This window comes from Channa argus, chromosome 14 (genome assembly GCF_033026475.1).
Source record: "Channa argus isolate prfri chromosome 14, Channa argus male v1.0, whole genome shotgun sequence".
In the NCBI taxonomy this organism is placed as follows: domain Eukaryota; kingdom Metazoa; phylum Chordata; class Actinopteri; order Anabantiformes; family Channidae; genus Channa; species Channa argus.
In genome coordinates, this window is record NC_090210.1 from 15,772,454 (window position 1) to 15,790,308 (window position 17,855).

Below are 17,855 nucleotides of genomic sequence, written 5' to 3' on the forward strand. Positions count from 1 at the left end.
ACACAGACCTTCTATCAGGACAGTGCTGGCAAATAAAAATTTATTGTACAAAGGTTTGTACTTTTTTTGCTCCCTCCTCAACCTGCATCATGCTTTCTTTGCATTATTAGTTTTTTCTTCCAGGTGGTAATGGAATAACCCACAGTCCCGAGCAGTGACTGTACACAAGAATTTATTTTATTTAAAATCTCCTAAATTATTGTGTCTTATTAAAAGTTGTGCTGAGATGTTTAAGTGCAAATTGTGGTTTGCCTTTCTTTTCTAGGAACATCCAACTCTAAATGACTTCATATAAGCACAGAGCTCTATCTGTTGGAACAGAACACTTAAAGCCAGACAAGTTGGTGCAAGTCAGATTCTGACTTTGCTCTTTCCAGGGTCAATTTGGAAAGATTCTCAGATCCCCCTCAAATACTGACTGAAGGCTGTCAGTGATTCTTGGAAAAGGTCATTGGTTCAGGTTTGCGGTATGTTTACTTCTTTTGCACTGAAGCAGTGTTTTCATCAGCAATATCTTTTAAATCTGGTGGCATGGTTTGGCAAATGCTTCCAAATCAGTCTCTTCACAGATGAATTATCTTCAGTGGGAAACAACCTACACTTCAGTGGTGTGGAATGTATTTAATATTGAATTTATTGCTATCTTTGTCACCTCCTGATAAAATGGTAATGAATATACAAATGGATACAAACTTGACTTTTGACACTTGACTTGGAGGCTGAATTTGTCACAGTGTCACTGCAGATTGAGAATGTATGCTTAAAGTAAAAAAAGCAAAAACAAACATCAGCAATTTGATTTAAAGCCTTTAATAGAAACCAGTTGACCAAACCAGACAATCTACAGACAATCTAAAGTATATTGAAAAGAAGCTTACATTAAATTAAACATAAATAACTGAATCATAAAACAGCAGACAGGCCTTTGGTTTTTTAGAGTCAAACTGCCAGCAAAATGTTTGCCGACTGTAGCTGGCAATAACTGCCAAAGGCCTGTGCCTAAACATGAGACTATACACAGGCTGCGTGGAGTAATGACACAGTTATATGCACTAATTTCATTCAAAATGACCCAAACTGGGCTAAAAGTTAACATGATCTATCACTGCATTTTAAAACTGCTTTTATTCAAAATAACTACAAACAAACACATATTTATTTAGGAAATGTAATTGTAGCCAGAGTTTTTCGGGAAACAAAAATATGCCATCTTAAAGCACAATATCTAATCTGCCTATTGTTATTAAACCTTCATGGTTATGTTTAGACTCTCACATCGATTAGTTAAGGTTAGAGAAAGATTGTAGTTTAAATCACTTCAGACAGAACATGCTTATTGGCTTTTAAACAAAACCTTGATCTTCCTCTAACTTTAACATGATGCGTTTCAGTGCTTTTTAGATATATCATTGAAACATGCTTTCAAATTAAAGTAGCAGTTTTTCCTAAAAATTATGTCTCCTTAAAAAAATGTAATTGCATTTGCCTGACAGGGCTGAAACCCTTATATCGGGGTCATAAATCTTCGCCCAGCTGTGCGATCTCGTTTAGCAGGAAGTCAACATCCATCTGCTGTGTAGCGGGATTGGAGAACACACACCGGAAGAAATTGACTTTGGTTCCCAAAGGCTGATAGCCAATAAGAACAGAGCCCTTCTCCATCATTCTGCGTTTGATTTGAGGAGCCACCTGCAGAAACAATGTGAAGATTCTGATCAGAATGAATCTTTATTACACTCACACCTCGCTAGTACTGGGTTGAATCCCCTTTTGCCTTCAGAAGTGCCGTAATTATTTGTGGCATATAGATTCACAAAAGTGCTGGAAACAATACCTAGAAACTTCCAGTGCATCATATATACTCTACTCGCTGAAGATCTGAGGATTGTGGAGGTCATTAGAGTGCAGTGAAAACTAATTTTTGTCTTCAAGAAAATAATTTGAGACTATTTTAGCTTTATGACATGGTGTGTTGGGCTGCTAGAAGTAGCAGTAGAATATGGGTCCACTGTGGCCATAAAGGGATGGACAAGGGATGTTGTCAAGAACAATACTCAGGTAGGCTGTGGCATTTAAACAAAGCTCAGTTGCCACTAAGGTGCCCAAAGGGTGCCAAGAAAATATCACCCACACCATTACACTTCCACCATCAGCCTGAACCTTTGATGCAGGGCAGGATAGATTCATGCTTTCATGTTGTTAATGCCAAACCTGACCCGACCATCTGCATGTTGCAGCAGTAATCTCATCAGACCAGCCAGCATTTTTCCTGTCTTTTGTTGTAAGTTTTTGGTGAGGCCACGCAAATTCCAGTCTGTTTCCTGTTCATAGCTGACAAAAGAGCAACCCTATGTGGTCCATCTGCTTTAAGTTTTCATGTGCGGTGTATTCAGAGATGCTCTTCTGCAAACCCTGCCAACATGTAACAAGTAATTATTTGAGTTGTTGCCTTTTTTATCAGCTCAAACCAGACAGACCATTCTCATTTTTGTGGTAATCATTAGTATAAAATGAGTGTGTAGAAGGCCAGTGTGGTGGTTAAGTGGTTAGTGCTGCCGCCTCACAGCTAGAATGTTCCAGGTTCATGTTTCTCCTAGGTACTCCAGTTTCCTCCCACAGTCCAAACACACATATGTTAAGTTAACTGGTGAATACAAATTGCATGCAGTGTGAATGGTTGTCTTTCTATGTCTCTCTGTGTTGGCCCTGAGATAGACTAGAGGCCTGTCTGGGGTGGACCACACCCTTTGTGAACCTGAACAGGATTAGTGGTTAAACATAATGGATGGATAAGTATGTAGCTGTGGGGCTTGACAATGATGATATGTACTAACCTGATGGAGTCTGGTGTCTCTTTTAGGTCCGGGTGGCAGGCTTCTCAGACTGGGAGGGATGTACCAGAAACACACATTACTGTGCTCTGGCTGTGTGAGAGGCAAACGGAGACAAACATGCTCATTAAGAATTGATCAGTGACTTAGAAATTTTGTTTTTGCCTACCACTTAATATTTCTTTTTCTAAACTATCTGAACCAAACTACAGTAGATCCAGATATATTTTTACTGTATACACATGATTGGTCTTCCTTTGGGCAAGTACAACCACTGCAGGACCCAAAACAACATCTTCTTTTAAATGTTGGTGTACTGTTATTTGATGAGCTTGAAAACAGTATATAAAAAGTGTCATGTGGAAAAGTTTGCACACTTTACACAGATATCACTACTTGCAGACAGAGTTTCTGATACATATTTGAAATAAGTACATAAAATAATACCAGCCCTAAAAAATAAATACTTTACTTTGTTTTTAAAGACCAGTTCAAAGCCCGCCCTCCTCTGCAGTTGATCGTAGAGATATTCAGCATTCTCTAAGCATTTGTTGACCTGAGATCCAAAGCCCTCTGAGCCCTGAGAGATGGAGTGGCAGAGAAAGATAATTGAAAATTAAGAAAAAAACAGCGCTGGAACTGGACCAGATGGGTCATCAAGTTCCAAAACAAGGTGGTTATATTCCGATGTGCTTTTAAACAAGTGTTGTTCCTAAATCCGGTTCCTAAATTGTTCTTGAGTCCTTAAATCACCAGCTCAGTCTACTAATGAGTTGATTTGACATTATATAATGAATAAAAAGAAACAACTCTAAATAAATACCTTTGCCTTCCACATGAGCCAAAATTTGAAGACATCGACATGTCTGCCACACTGGATGCTCTTATCTCCGGTGTCGAAACTCACATCGTAGGGTTTGTCTCTCTGGAAAAGGTAGTCAGCCCCCAGCTCATTACACTCCTGTAAGAGACCCTGCAGAGGACATAGAGGTGGCACATGAACAAGAGACAGCTGCGGTTATAAACATGGACAACCTTAGGAGATGGACAGTTTGGAGTAGGCATCTCCTGAATGAATGAGGGTCAGCATCAGTGCTTAACCAGGGACATTCAAAACGACCTGTATTGATTAATATCAACTTCCCTACTTAGTTTTGCTCACAAGCTCATTAACCACATATGCTACAAATCCCCCTGTATTGGAGACATACATGGATTATCTTTAACAGACGTCACCACGTATGCTTAACATTGGCATTTCTTTGTACTGTGGCTGGTCAGCCGTGAATCTCTGATGGTGTTATGGCAATTGACATCATTTTGGACAATATATGGCGGCCATATGTTTCGGAATGAAGAATTACATCATCCAGTGCAGCAGTGTGTCAGGGTGTTGTGTTTCTAAAAGGTTTTGGACAGCAGTGGAGGCTTACAGCTCACACAAACAAGTTCATCCAGATGTAGACTGGCTGACTGAGCAAACACGAGTAAGAAAGATTCAGTGTTGGAGAGTGAACTACAAATGTCGAACTCCTCATCACTGTACACCTTTTCACATCAATCTGTCAGTTAGGGTTAGAGATGGTTCAAGTGTTAAACTATTTAAATTAAAGAGTGGAATTTGTTTCTTACTCTCTTTTTGATCAGGATGACCGAGCACTGCAGAGGTACCCCCATCATTTTGTGAGGATTCCATGTTACAGAACAGGCTCTGAAAAATACAGAATTATAACAAAAACGTTGGTCGGTTTTGCTGTAATCAGCGAAAAAAATTAGAGAGAGGGAACCAGCTCATGGTACATCAGACCAACTGTGATTCATCTGGAACAACCCTTTCAGTGTTTTGTTAAACCTGTTAGCTGGAAACATGTTTTGTTGTATTATTGAAGATGAATTCACAGTGAGTTTTTAAAAGAAAAAACCATTAATGCTGTGTGAAGTGGTCAGGCTGTGTGTTGATGCAGTTACCTCTCAATTCCCTGCAGTTTCACCTTGTGTCTGTCTGACATCAGCAGGCCTCCGCCCCACGCTGCCTGTCACGACACAGTCACAAATGTTTAAGAGCATGTACTATATGTGGACAGGACACATGATCCAGCCACTGTGGGTTGATTGGTAAAACATTATCGTTTCTCTGCTGATAACTTCTGTCTGTTGACACTATAAGCTGGAAATTTCGATCGTTTATTTAATTTTAGCACTAGAGATTAAACAGAACCCCTAATAAATGCTTGATCAAAATTTCAAACCCTTTTTTTCACCTTTATGCTTCTGATCCCTGTGCTACTAAACACAGTGCCTATAAACATCAGCCCTGTTAAATTGACTGATTCAGCTTGATTAAATCATGGTTGATTTGATTAATCTATTTTTTTTTTTTTTTGCACTGATCAACAGAAAAAAAAGACTATTGGCTAGTTCTCATTTAAGGCATTAATGTTACATATTAATGTTAAATTTTTTGTCACACCTGAGTCACTTGAAGGCAAAAAAGATCAGACTTGGGGCCACTTCAGCTGTAATGTGAACATAGCTTTTTATCTCGAAAGTAGTTTGTGAGAATGGTTCACATTTAGTCTTAGCTAGAGTTTGTCAGACAGCATGCAAGAGACGCTGAAGACAAGTGAAAGAAGTTTATTTTTTAATAATCTTTTCAGAGGGATGATTGGAGTCTTCTTTTGGTTTGGTCTTTGATCAATTGAGTGATTCACAGGAAATGGGACTTTCAGATAGAGATGTATTTATAATACAATCCTTTACACAACACATTTACTGCACTAAGCTGATCTCCAATTAAATACATTGTGTGACTTACATCAACATGCATCCACAAATTATGTCTTTGACAGATGTCTGCAATGTCATTGAGAGGATCAAAAGCTCCGTAAACTGTGGTTCCAGCTGTCGCATTAACATAGAAAGGAACCAAACCCTAGAGAGAGAGAGAGAGACATAGAGAACTGCATAAACCATATCTCCCACATGTCGGAATGGTGACTGTATCATAGAGACAACACGCTTCGGTGACATTTAGTGAAAAGGCTTTGGAACCGAGGATTTAAAGAAGGAATTAGTATGACAAGGTAGAGGGGCATAATGGAGAGATTTTGTATTTTATCATAAAAATGTATTTAGTGTTATTTATTTTGTTTTGTTTTTTAACTTTGGTTCTTACCTTTTGTTCAGCTGTAACAATGGAGGACTCCAGCTCAACAGGAATCATTTTCCCTCTTAAGGAACCAACAGCAGACAAAGGTTCAGTAAGCAGTAAGTATGTGCACTGCTTTCCTCATTGACTTTATTCAACATGACATATGTACAGTAAGTTTGAAAAGCATATCAATAAAATATATTTTAAAGAGTCCACATGATGGGGAAATGTCCCTATGCACAAACAAAGCTGCACCAGGTAAGCAAACACTACTTTTGTCGTGGATGACATTAACTATTACCACATATGTACTCAGTAACTATCTAACTTACCCACCTTTCATCACATTTCACCATGACCACATTGTCACTGCCTATCCCCAGCGCAGCTGCAGATTTCTTTACTGAATAGTGACTCTGTATGGGTGAAAGACAGTCTTTCATTTTTATTTGTCTCACTTCAAAGACACTGTAACACGCAGGCTTTTTATTCAACTCGGTAAAATGGCTGCATTGTTTGCTTCTGAGAAGTAATTCCTATTTGGCATGTCAACTGAAACTCGATAGAAGGAACAGCAGCACATTCTGCACGGAAGTCAAACTGACGTAATAGTTTCAGGAACACACAAAGAAAAATACAATTACACGCAATAAAGTTTCAGAAAAGTGTAACCTAGATACAGTCCATCCAGAGAGTACACACACTTAACTATTTCCTCATTTTCTTATGTTTGAGCCTTATTCCATTATTTTCCTCAGAGTTTGTTTGAAATCTTGAGGAAAATAATGAATTTGATCCATTTTGGAATAAGGTTCTAACATAACAAAATGTGGAAAAAGTCAAGCGCCGGGAATACTTTCTGGATGTACAGTAAGGATGTGTAAGTATCTTTGCTTCAATCATATATAGTCCTGTCGGATATTCATGGAGCAATTGGGAGAGTAGAATGACTCAGATTTAGAAATACCTTATGATAAAATAGAGAAAATTAATAATACCACAGATTGAACTCAGCTTGATCATAAAAGCGATACCTTGGAAATATGACCTAAGTCATGAAGAGATTCTTTGTCATTTTTTCTCACATCCATTGATGGCATTTACACAAGCCTGCCTTTTTAGGGGGCATGGTACCTGCTAAAGTTATTTAAACTGTTGCATTTTTCACAAGCAAGTAACATTTTGCATAATGACAAGCAAAAAGACTTCCTTTCAACCCACACTGAGTTAAACAGCATATTTAAAGAGTTACTGTGTAGCACAGCCATGCACACATACTGTATAACATTTTGTAGTTGAGCATGAAAAAGAACTTCATACCGGAGTAAGAAGTATCCTGATTCTGATAATAGGGAGACATGTTTGAGCCCTAATACCTGAATGTCCTATTGGACAAAATGTACATTAAAAACTACATTATGCAGCAGAATAAAGCAGGACTCAGTTCACCTGTTGCATAAAATACTGATGCTGTGACCTCCGATGGTTTCTCATAAATATGTGAAAGGTACAGTTTCATGTCTGTATGTAACACAAACTGCTTGTCACTCTCTGATTGGTACGCTCAAAAACCTCGGGCTGCCACTGCTGTTCGGTGAGTCTGAGTCACGAAACTTAAATATTAAAATATTAAACATGCTCCATAATGTAGCTTTAATTCCTACACTGTATCCTAGCATTAGTTAGTGTATGAGGTGCATTACATGTTCTGAAGTGAAGAGGGCCAGCTGAGGCAGCACTCCCATCCCTCTGGTCTTCACCTCTGGGTAGAAGTAATATCTAGCCACGAGGATGCTGTACAGGTTGGATATTGTGCCTCCTTCAGAAAAGAGAATATGAATTTGTGAAGTGCCTTTGTTCAGTTGGTTATTTCTCTTGGTTCTACACTATTTCCTGATACTTTAAAGTACAGAATATAATCTGTAACAATTTTAGAAGTAACGATATAATCACTCCTTTTGGACTGTGTCTGCAGTGTGTCAGAGAATTATAATGTGTGATAGTTTAAACAGTCTAAAGCTCTGGGCAGAAAAAAACATTTGTAATGTGCGGTTACAACCCCGTCAAGTTTGTTTCAGAAATCCGGACATTAACAAAATATCTCCACAACTGTACAAACTTTGAGACATATGTCCACCTGGTGTGTCTTACCCGGACAAAAGAGTCCGTCTCCCTCATCGTCAGACCATCCTACAATGCTTTGCATCTTCTTCAGCAGAACGTCCTCCATGAGAATGAAGACAGGAGACACTTCATATGTAAACCTGGTAGAGAAATGTGATTGGATAGTAAAAATTATACCTACAAATTATAACTGATCTAATATGTTGCTTTTTGAACTACACATGGAATTAAATTAAGAAATTAAGTTGCATTACAAAAGCAATTGTTTCGGAATAATCAAATGAGGCTTACTGAATGTAAAATGACCACTACACCCAGTTTTAAGTCTGATCTTATAGAATCTAATTGAGTATACTGTGTAACAACAACAGGAACAACATGTGGGAATATATTTTTTTCATTATTCTAGTGTTTTAATAGTACTTCTTAAAAGAAGTGTTCAAATTCTGTGGTCTTTTTTTGCTAATCAACAAATGCATTTTATAAGGTTGGGCTAAATTGCTTGTAGGCATAAATTTGGCAGAAAAATTAAAAGGGATGTAGTTCCACCTCAGGAAGCAGGGATTAAGGTAAATAAACAGCTGCTCCAGCCCATTAGGTTTTAACCTTGTAATTATCTTGACTTGAATGACTTAACTTCATTACTGTCCAAAGAGAAATGAGAGGTAAAACCACTGAAATAACCGGTAAACTCTGCATTCTTTGCTGGCTGACTGTGGCTGAAAAACACAGGCCACTACATGTTCTTACTATCATATTTAAAGGCTTAAATTTGAGTAGTAAGAGACAGGACCTTGGAGAAGGGATTTGGAGCAACAACAACTTTCTTTTGCTCCTGACAATGTGTTTTTGTATACTATCGGTGACAAACAATGGTGGATGAAGTACTAAGACCTCATTTGGCGATCACCATTTACACTTGTCCATAAACGTGCATCTAGAAGGTCTCCAGCAGACCACTGGAAAAAGTACTTGAAACTTGTACTTAAGTATAGTATAGTAGTTGAGTAAATGTGCTTAGTCACTGCACCTGTTAAGAGCTCTTACATGTTAGTGTTGGCTGTAGAGGTCAACCATTCACCAGCTACACCAATCACATCCAGACCAGAGGACAGCTGGTTGAAGAAACGGGGATGGCCTATAAAAGCAAAGGTCAGAGGTCACAGATCAAAAATCCTACCCAGTACCCTAATATGTGCTTCACCCGAAAAGTTACTCCACGTTGTGGCAACGTGGTCCAAAACAACTGTGATTCATCCACTCAGTCCTTCCACTCAGAGAATCACCATTGATTCTGGTAAATCAAACTCACCAGAGATGGAGTGCTACACAGACAAACCAGAGCACAAATATAAAGACTCACTATGGCGTAGGGGATTTGTGTAGCCTACATCGAACCTTTTTCTAGATTCAACGCAGAAACAAAAATCAAGCTTTAAGAGGGAATGAAAAACAACTAAAATGAAAATATTAATAGGGTGATACTGTGTTCATAAAGTGCTTGTTCAGTATCACAAATGTTAAATACATAACTTATCTACATCCAAATAGTCATAAACAAATAACAGTAATCAGCTGGGAAGAGGTAAAAAGTATCCTACGCAGGGATAATCTGTCTGATTGCTACTGCTTCAAATTTATATTGTTACAAAATATAAGAAATCACCATAAATGTACATACTGTAATAATAAAATTGTAACTATTTATGCTGATAGTGATTTATTTTAGCTTCTGGTAGCATGTGGTGAACCAGTACCTTAGATTTTATGTTGTTTTTTTTCTTATTTTGTCACCTGTCTGTACTTATTGACTCAAAGAAATGTAAAGTGGACTCGTAAACATTACTTAAAGGGCGGATATTGTTTAAACAGTATCTCTTTGTTGTTCTGGTTGGTTGACAAACAGCATTTCTTCGTTAATTAATTTGTGTACATTTATACCATGTGCTCTCTCAGTGTTCTTCATTGCTGTTCCTAAAACAGTAAATGGATTCACGTGTTTGTATTAAATTCATCTTGTTTAGCTTGTACAGGAGGTCTACAGAGGATAAATAACAAATAATAGTTTCATTGAAACAACACAATGCAAAAAGCTAACCCCCCCTTTTACCCTTTTTAAGAATATTTGAAAATACAATACCGCTATATATATATATATATATATATATATATATATATATATATATATATATATATATATATATATATATCACTACAAATAAGTTATGCAGACACACATACCTGTATTGACCCCATACTTGAGCGTGTCCCTACAGTCCACCAGTATCTGCTCCAGAGTTTCTGGTTGGTCGGGCAGCTGCAGACTGAAGCCCTCCAGTCCCTCCTTCAGCTGATGGGGATGATGGAAGTCCAGGACCTACAAAAATTTAAGTTGTATTTTGTATCTTAATATGAATTATTGTTATTAATACGCATACGCATAAACATTTAAAACAACATTTATGTTGTTAAATCTTCTTCACATTTTCTAAACTTATTAGGGTTGTATCAACAGTAAGAAACTAGACACCATTTAATGTTTGCTATGCTCTAACCTGAATCTTCTATTACTGAGTTAATAAAAATGATATTTTTAAAAATTCAAATCAAGAATAACCCATTGTTTTCTATCCAGCCGTGTAAAGACTTAACTCAAACATGATGCAAACACAACCATCCCACATTGTATTGTTGCCTATGTTGAATACCTTGGCACTCCTTCGAGTCGACTTGCAAATATAGGCCAGCAAAATCTTTAAAAGCTCCTGCAGAAATTCTTTGGTCATCTCATCACCACCTGAAGCTGGGAGCAGTTCTGTGCACACAAACAAACACACACACAAATAACTTTTGCCTATCCTGGCCAGCTTCTGATTTTGCTTTTTATTATCTGTCCCAATGGGTTTAATTTAATTTATTAAAACTTTAACTGATCTATAGAGGAGATTGTATTGTCATCAAATGATCTTGTTGTTAGCTATAAGTAAATGTGTATAATCAATAAGTTCCTGTAGAAAAGCTGGTTATAAAGTTGGGGTAAATGTTTTAAAGGAATGTAAAGCTACATTCTATGTAAATATTTCTTGCTGTGATAAAATGATTAAATAGTATGTAGAAGTATAATTTTACACAATTACATGTAGAACAATTGTGGCTAATGTTCTTAAAATATCTGTCCACCGCTGTACTGCTACAAAGTAAATGTGTTTGGCTATAGCTCAAGCTAAAACAGCCAGCCTTTAAAATATTGAGCCTTTAAGTGCCTTAATATAACAACTTTACTTTATAGCAAAGCTCCTTTGAAAAACAAAGATTAGTTAATGTTACAGTGGGTTTAGAAAGTACTAAAGAGTCTCAGAGGCACTATTGTCCCTCTACGTACAAAGAGCGAGAGCTCTGAAAATGTAAAAGTAACCTATTCATTTGTTTTTTGGGAAACCGGTTTGTCCGGTTTGTTTGTTTGTCTTTGCAGTAACATATCTGACAGTGGCGACTAACATTGATATGATCAGTTTGCCACTGGTTTGTGGTGTTTAAAATCACTTTGAAGCACAAATATTCTGTCCACTAATGGCAAGAGTCTCCTGACCAGACTGAACCACACCTGGTCAACCTGAGCAAGCACCTTTACTGTAGATGTTGCTGAAGTCAGTCAGTGTCCGTCTTCTGTCTCTGACTGCTGCTGAGTCTGCCTGCTGTTTGTCACCAGCTGAGTGATCGATGATTCTGTCTGTGCAAACGTAATAAACATACACAGATTAGAACCTGACTGGTGTCCACATGAGGCAAAGTGAATTAGTTAAGTTAGGAAGCTTGTTCCACCATCATGAGACCACTGAGCTGAAGAGCTTTTGGTTCCTTAGTTAAGTGGTGACCAGCAGACACTGTTCATTGACAGGGTGGAGTGGAAGAGAGGGACTGTATGTATTGATGAGGGTGTCTAGGTAGAAAGGTACTGGTGTGGGCAGCTACAGGATTTGAAAAATGGTGTATCTTGTCCTATTTGGCTGATCAAAGAAGAGACGTGGGTGTGTGCAGCTACTGTGCATACTTTATAATAATACTAAGACTCCTGAAGTTTGCAACCCTAATTTAAGAAAGAAGTTATTTATTTATTCACTGATTTATTTTATGAAGTCCTGCAACCTGCAGATGTGCTGTGTGCATCAACTGGTTTATTTTTGTGGTTAAATTTCCCAAGTCATGGTTATGTCTACATGCCTTGTGTAACTCCAGGATTCTAGATTTGCTTTAGTAACTGATTGTTACTAAACTGATTCTATAAATTAGGTAATAGAATTACTTCATTTCTGCTACAGACTAAAGGGTGCTACGACACCACCCTTAGGGCGTACACAAGGTCAAGAATTACTAAATTGGAGTCTCAGCTGATACCCTGAGTATTGAATGTTGTGTGAAAAGACAGGTAGAACCAGTTGACAGTCCAACCACTAATGTCCCTCTGTAATGACACTGCGTGGATGTGCATATAGTGTAAGTTGTGATTCTCAAAAACACACTCACACACACACACACACATTCTGTGGACAGCACTAGTGTCATGCACAACTTGCAGAACATGTTCCACATGTTGATTTGGCATGAGTTTCTACACCGCTCTACCCATTGAGCAACCAGGACCCCTCACCTCGTACCTTGATGAAATCGCATGTAAATGATACAGGCTCCTACAAAACAACCACAAACCTGAACACACACTTGGTTTGATGTCTGTTATTCCAAAGGAAGCGATTGGTTCATTAACCTCGTGCCTCCACACCTTCTTTGCAGTTTTTTAGCAAGTCATGTTTTATTCTGAAAATGCTTTGCAGAACAGTGTGACAGTGTGATTGTACAACACGAGAGAGTAGAAGACAGTCATGGCACCTTTGAGGTATCTCTCTTTCTTTTGTATGACTTAAAAATGTTCTGGGGCTGTTGAATGAGAGGCTGGACTTGAGCTGCATGCAGATGGTCACATACTCTCCTCTCTTGGAGGAAGAAAAGTGGCCACACATTAGTTGGTGTGTTCCGACACAGCTGCACAAGCTCAGATATACATTGTAATCTCATAACTTAACCAATCTAGTAAAACATAACACAATCATACAGATACGAGATACAAAAACGATAACTGCATTCATGGCTGCTTTTAGCTTCTGTACTCTGTTGACAGAACAAGTGACACCTTTAGTGAGACAGTTTGAGGTTTTCAAACACATCACCCAGATACACTGCTCCCCTGGATGACATGTCCGTTCATTTTAAAACCTGTGTTGGAAACGTATGTAAAAACATATTTTCCAGTCGATATAATTCCACTGGAGATCTTGTGGATGCAGAGTTGCCCTGTTTTCCTCAGATCACATATGTTGGAATGAAGAAACATGCCACCCAGTGGAACAGCGTGTCGGTCAGATGTGTTTTTAATAATATTTTGGACAACAAAAGAGGTTTTAAATACAGACAAACAAGCTAATCCAGTTTGCAGACTGTCAGATATTACTCATGAGTAGAGACATATTTAAATTTTCTACAACAGAGAGGCAATCCTAGACTCTGAGGATAGGCCAAGTGAAAAAAAAAAAACTATCCTCACCAGAGGACATTAGCACATTTAGGAAGTACAGCCTTAAGACATTTAATTGTCTTTTGTCTCTTCTTTTTATTGACATTTTATTGACCAAATAATTCAATTCCCAATGAAGTCATATTGAGAAGAATTGTTTGCTGCAGCCCCACACTGAAGCTATATTGTGACTCATCATGTGTCATCAGAGTTGACGTAAACTCAACTGAAAATGAGGAAAAGTGGCACTCAACCCAACAGCTCATCTGTGCAAGAGGAAAAACATAGCAACAAAAAATTCCCCAATCTTGTGTCACCAGCTGTGATGTACTCCATTCATGTTGTGTCTTTGTGCATTCATCCTGTCAGCAGTCAAACAACCTTTGCTGATTAACAAAGTTTTCCACAGACCCTATAGTCTATCCTCCCTCTGTCCATATCATTGTTGAGAGCAGTACTACTACTTAGTTACTTTTCCATAAGTGGAAATGGCAAAATGGTACATCCATTTGTCTTCTGTGCTCTAATTATATTTTCAAATACATTTTATTGAGTTATCTTAGTTGAGGAGTAAGCAAATACTTTGATCAGTATTTTTTCAAAAGAGTCAACAGAGACTACTAGTTTTCCACTAGGTGAACTCATTTAAATAATAAAATAGAAAAACCACCCTAATGGCGTTGTTATGTTTTAAGACGGTCCTTCCATGGTCTACATTTGTCTTCTGGATGTATTTTCAGACTTGTTCCTTTTGTTCAGTCATCTGTATTCTGATTTTCATGGTAAACAACTGAAATATGATATATCCTCTACAGTTAACTATGGCACTATTGGCAATGACACGTTGACTTGCATATCTTGTTTTAGATTCGACCTAACTGTAAGCATTCATTTTATTCTCAGTGAGACAATGACAAACACACACACATTGACAATCTGTTCATCTTTGTATTTCATCATGAATGGGAACAGAGCACATGAACTGCATTTCTTTTAGAAACCCTCTAAAATCCCAGCTGTGATTGCATAACCACACGACATTATGAGAGACCCGATCGATGATTTGAAAACTGTAAAGTGGGGAAGAAGCTACATATAATATACAGCAATGTAGCTTGAATTCGGAGAAACTCATTCCCTAAGAGATTTTAAAATGTTACCGACCTTTATGACCAGTTCCATCTGTGATTGTTGTTAAAGTTTTGAGTGTCTGCATATTGTATTGTTTTGTTATGTTGTATGTTATCTAGCTAAAAAAGAGATGTCCCTTAAATCTTGGCTGTCTCCAATACCAGATATACTAAAACATAGCACAATAAAATAATAATACTAACAACTAATGCCAACAAAAACTTTAAAAAAGCAAACGTTCTGACATGTTGACTTATTTTTAGTTTATTGTTGTTTTATAATCAATTTCCATTATGTTGAAAACTCTCATACATGGTTGGAGCACTTAGTAAGTCAAACTCCTGCAGTACAAATGCAGCGATATTAGCTAAAAATATATATGTAGTATAAAAAGCAAAAGTGAGCCTAACGCAAAATGTCTCATTTCACATCAGTTATGTCGAATTATAATTATTGATGCATTCATACATTAATCGGTTTAATCTTGCTGCTTGTAACCACGGAGCTGATTTCAATAACCCAAAAGAATATAATAAATGAACGTACTGGTGGAGGGATTGGGAATTTCACACAATTCATAATATATATAAATAAAAATATAATTTTTTTGTAAGTGAAATAGGTAGCAGGAGCACTGGACATACACACCGTCTACATTTGATACTGCTGATCACGAATTGATCAGCAGTAAACTAATTGTTGATTAAAAGCTGTTGCTGCTCCTGTCTGTGGACTCACATCGAAAGGCTTAAATATGATTACATATTTAAATGCATCCCATTTCTGCTTAATCCAGTTTGAAACTTCACCCATTTGTTCAAGAGCATCAAATGACTCTTACCTGCCAGCTGAAGGAAATCCATATCAGTACAAATCAATGTCAGATCTTCCAGATGTTTCAGAGCAACTTAGATGATCAGTCCCACCGAGTCTACTTCTGTATAAAGAGCATTCAGATCAGAAGGGAGCCCAAATATATAGTCCACACAATCCTCTTAGCGGATTAACCTGTCGGCCTGATAGTTTCTTTGAACCCAGGGAAATTGAGTGACACACAGACAGGTACAACGGGGCGTGGTCTGCAACCACCTGTAGCTCCGCTTCGGGAGGCGAAGATACCTGAAAGATGCTGCACTCAGGGTGTGTAACGAGGAGTTTCGCTCAGACTTGTTAAAAAGCCAGTTCACCCAAACACAACGGGTAACTCCCCTTTCCTCTTGTGCTAAGTGTGCAAAAATATATCTTGTGCATAACATAAAAAATCTCATATTTTAAAATGATGCATTTCAAACATATCAGGAGTTGTGCAAAAGTTGTAATGAACCCCCCCCCCCCCTTTTTTTTTTTTTTAATTAAATTTTTTATTTTTTTTTTTTTGGTTGTTTTGGCAAGCCAAAAATTCGCTCAATGTCTCCCACACTTTGCCTCTGGCTGAGACTGGTAAAACTGGTGGAACTGGAACAATTGCAAACATCTAAATGGTTGGTGATAGTGACACCTGTCGGTCACACCAGGAACTACTTTCTGAAACAATAAGGCCAAGTGTTGTCTGCTTTTACCGTTTGACTTAGTGTTTCTCATTTGCTTTGACACTTGTGTCCAATGTGAAGTAACATTTTCAGAACAGTAAACACACGAGCTGAAACAGAAGCTCACTACACCCAAAATGACATATTTCGTTTTCTGCACTTATAAAACATTCCCTCAAGCAACACAACTTATGGTGAAATTTTACATTCGTTTAATCAGTCACAATGGACAACAAAATACTAAATGCAGTTATCAATGGTCCGTGCATGAAGTGCGATTCTTTATTCATATGTAACATAGATATTGGGGAGCGTTTTTTCATGCTTTTTTTAGTTGTTTTTTTAGAGTCGGTCTAACACACACAGAAAAAAGGAAACCTTTGTCAGCACTTGATGAGTATGATATTAGTTTATTCTACAGTGTAGTTTCAATTATGCGCATTTATTACCTGTGCTAATTTATTTCTGCAGCCATTGTGGATTTGGGAGGCTTATGTTCAATTTGCCAGAAGGTCATTGTGTACTGGTGCTGTTATTACTCATTATTTAATTATCTCAAATTTGAGAAAACGCTTTTGCTCTAGTAATTGAAAGCTGTTTTGCCCAGTGGACACCTTAATTAACATTGTCACTCAGCAGCAGGTTGGATAGTGTCGAGATATGTTTCTAATAGGTGCTGATGTTAGAAAAGTGAGGGTTCCAAAGATTTACATGGTTGTTTTTTTTACATATATTTTTCTTACTTCGTGTCTTGCCTCAAGCCTCCGGAACTAGCAACACAGATTGGCTGAAGACAGTGGGGGTGAACTCTTTACAGCTGCTTCATTTCAACTTGGTCTAAGGACTCAATCAGCCAAACTTACACTGCTGATATTTTCAAATGTTCCCTGATCTGGAGTTACTGCTGTGTGAATTTTAAAAATCGTTCCGCTGCCACAAGTCCGTGGATTCTATAAAGAAAAAATGACACTTTGACAGTTACATCCAATTGTTGGAACCAATGTATTCCTGTAGACACAGTTTGTTCTGCAAACAGAGAAACACAGTCAACCTGACATACAGCTGTGTGCAGTAAGATCAAGAATTAGCTAAACTAGAGGATGCCACACTGCTTTGGCTCAAAATGAGCTGGACCCTTTCTCTTACAACTTCTCCACCACACGTACAAAGGCCTATATACCATTTGTTGTCTTCATCCCCTCCTGTACTACAACTACTTAAGAGTTTGCAGTTGCCCTTCTCCCAGACATTTTTTCTCTTTTTCTCTTTTCTCCCCCCTCTCTTCCCCTTTTTTCCTGCATTTGTAATATTTGTCTCCCCTGTCATGTGTTTTGAGTTTAAATAATTTTAAAAAACATATTCAAGACAAACACAAAGCATCCCAATGTTGGCCCTCTTTCACAGTCACTAAACTAATATTTGACTAAATTAAAATGCTCTGGGTTTCAAACCATGTGCCGACTCAGGGACAGGGATGGGCTTTGCTTTGGGTGCCTCAGTAGCTGTTTCCTAAACTCATT

General features: G+C 37.8%; 1 protein-coding gene across 1 annotated transcript; it reads right to left on the reverse strand.

The window, feature by feature from the left end:
* Window positions 1–800: 800 nt before the first annotated feature.
* On the reverse strand, window positions 801–15,983 carry gad3 (glutamate decarboxylase 3). Its single transcript, XM_067475266.1, has 16 exons — window positions 15,648–15,983; window positions 11,732–11,836; window positions 10,815–10,921; window positions 10,348–10,483; window positions 9,154–9,244; window positions 8,134–8,246; window positions 7,686–7,801; window positions 6,319–6,398; window positions 6,007–6,061; window positions 5,647–5,763; window positions 4,800–4,864; window positions 4,464–4,542; window positions 3,655–3,804; window positions 3,304–3,411; window positions 2,835–2,924; window positions 801–1,689 (listed from the first exon to the last, which is right to left on the reverse strand). Exons 1-16 carry the CDS (start codon window positions 15,667–15,669, stop codon window positions 1,516–1,518), a joined length of 1,608 nt encoding a protein of 535 aa, XP_067331367.1. The 5' UTR covers window positions 15,670–15,983; the 3' UTR covers window positions 801–1,515.
* Between the last annotated feature and the right edge of the window lie 1,872 nt (window positions 15,984–17,855).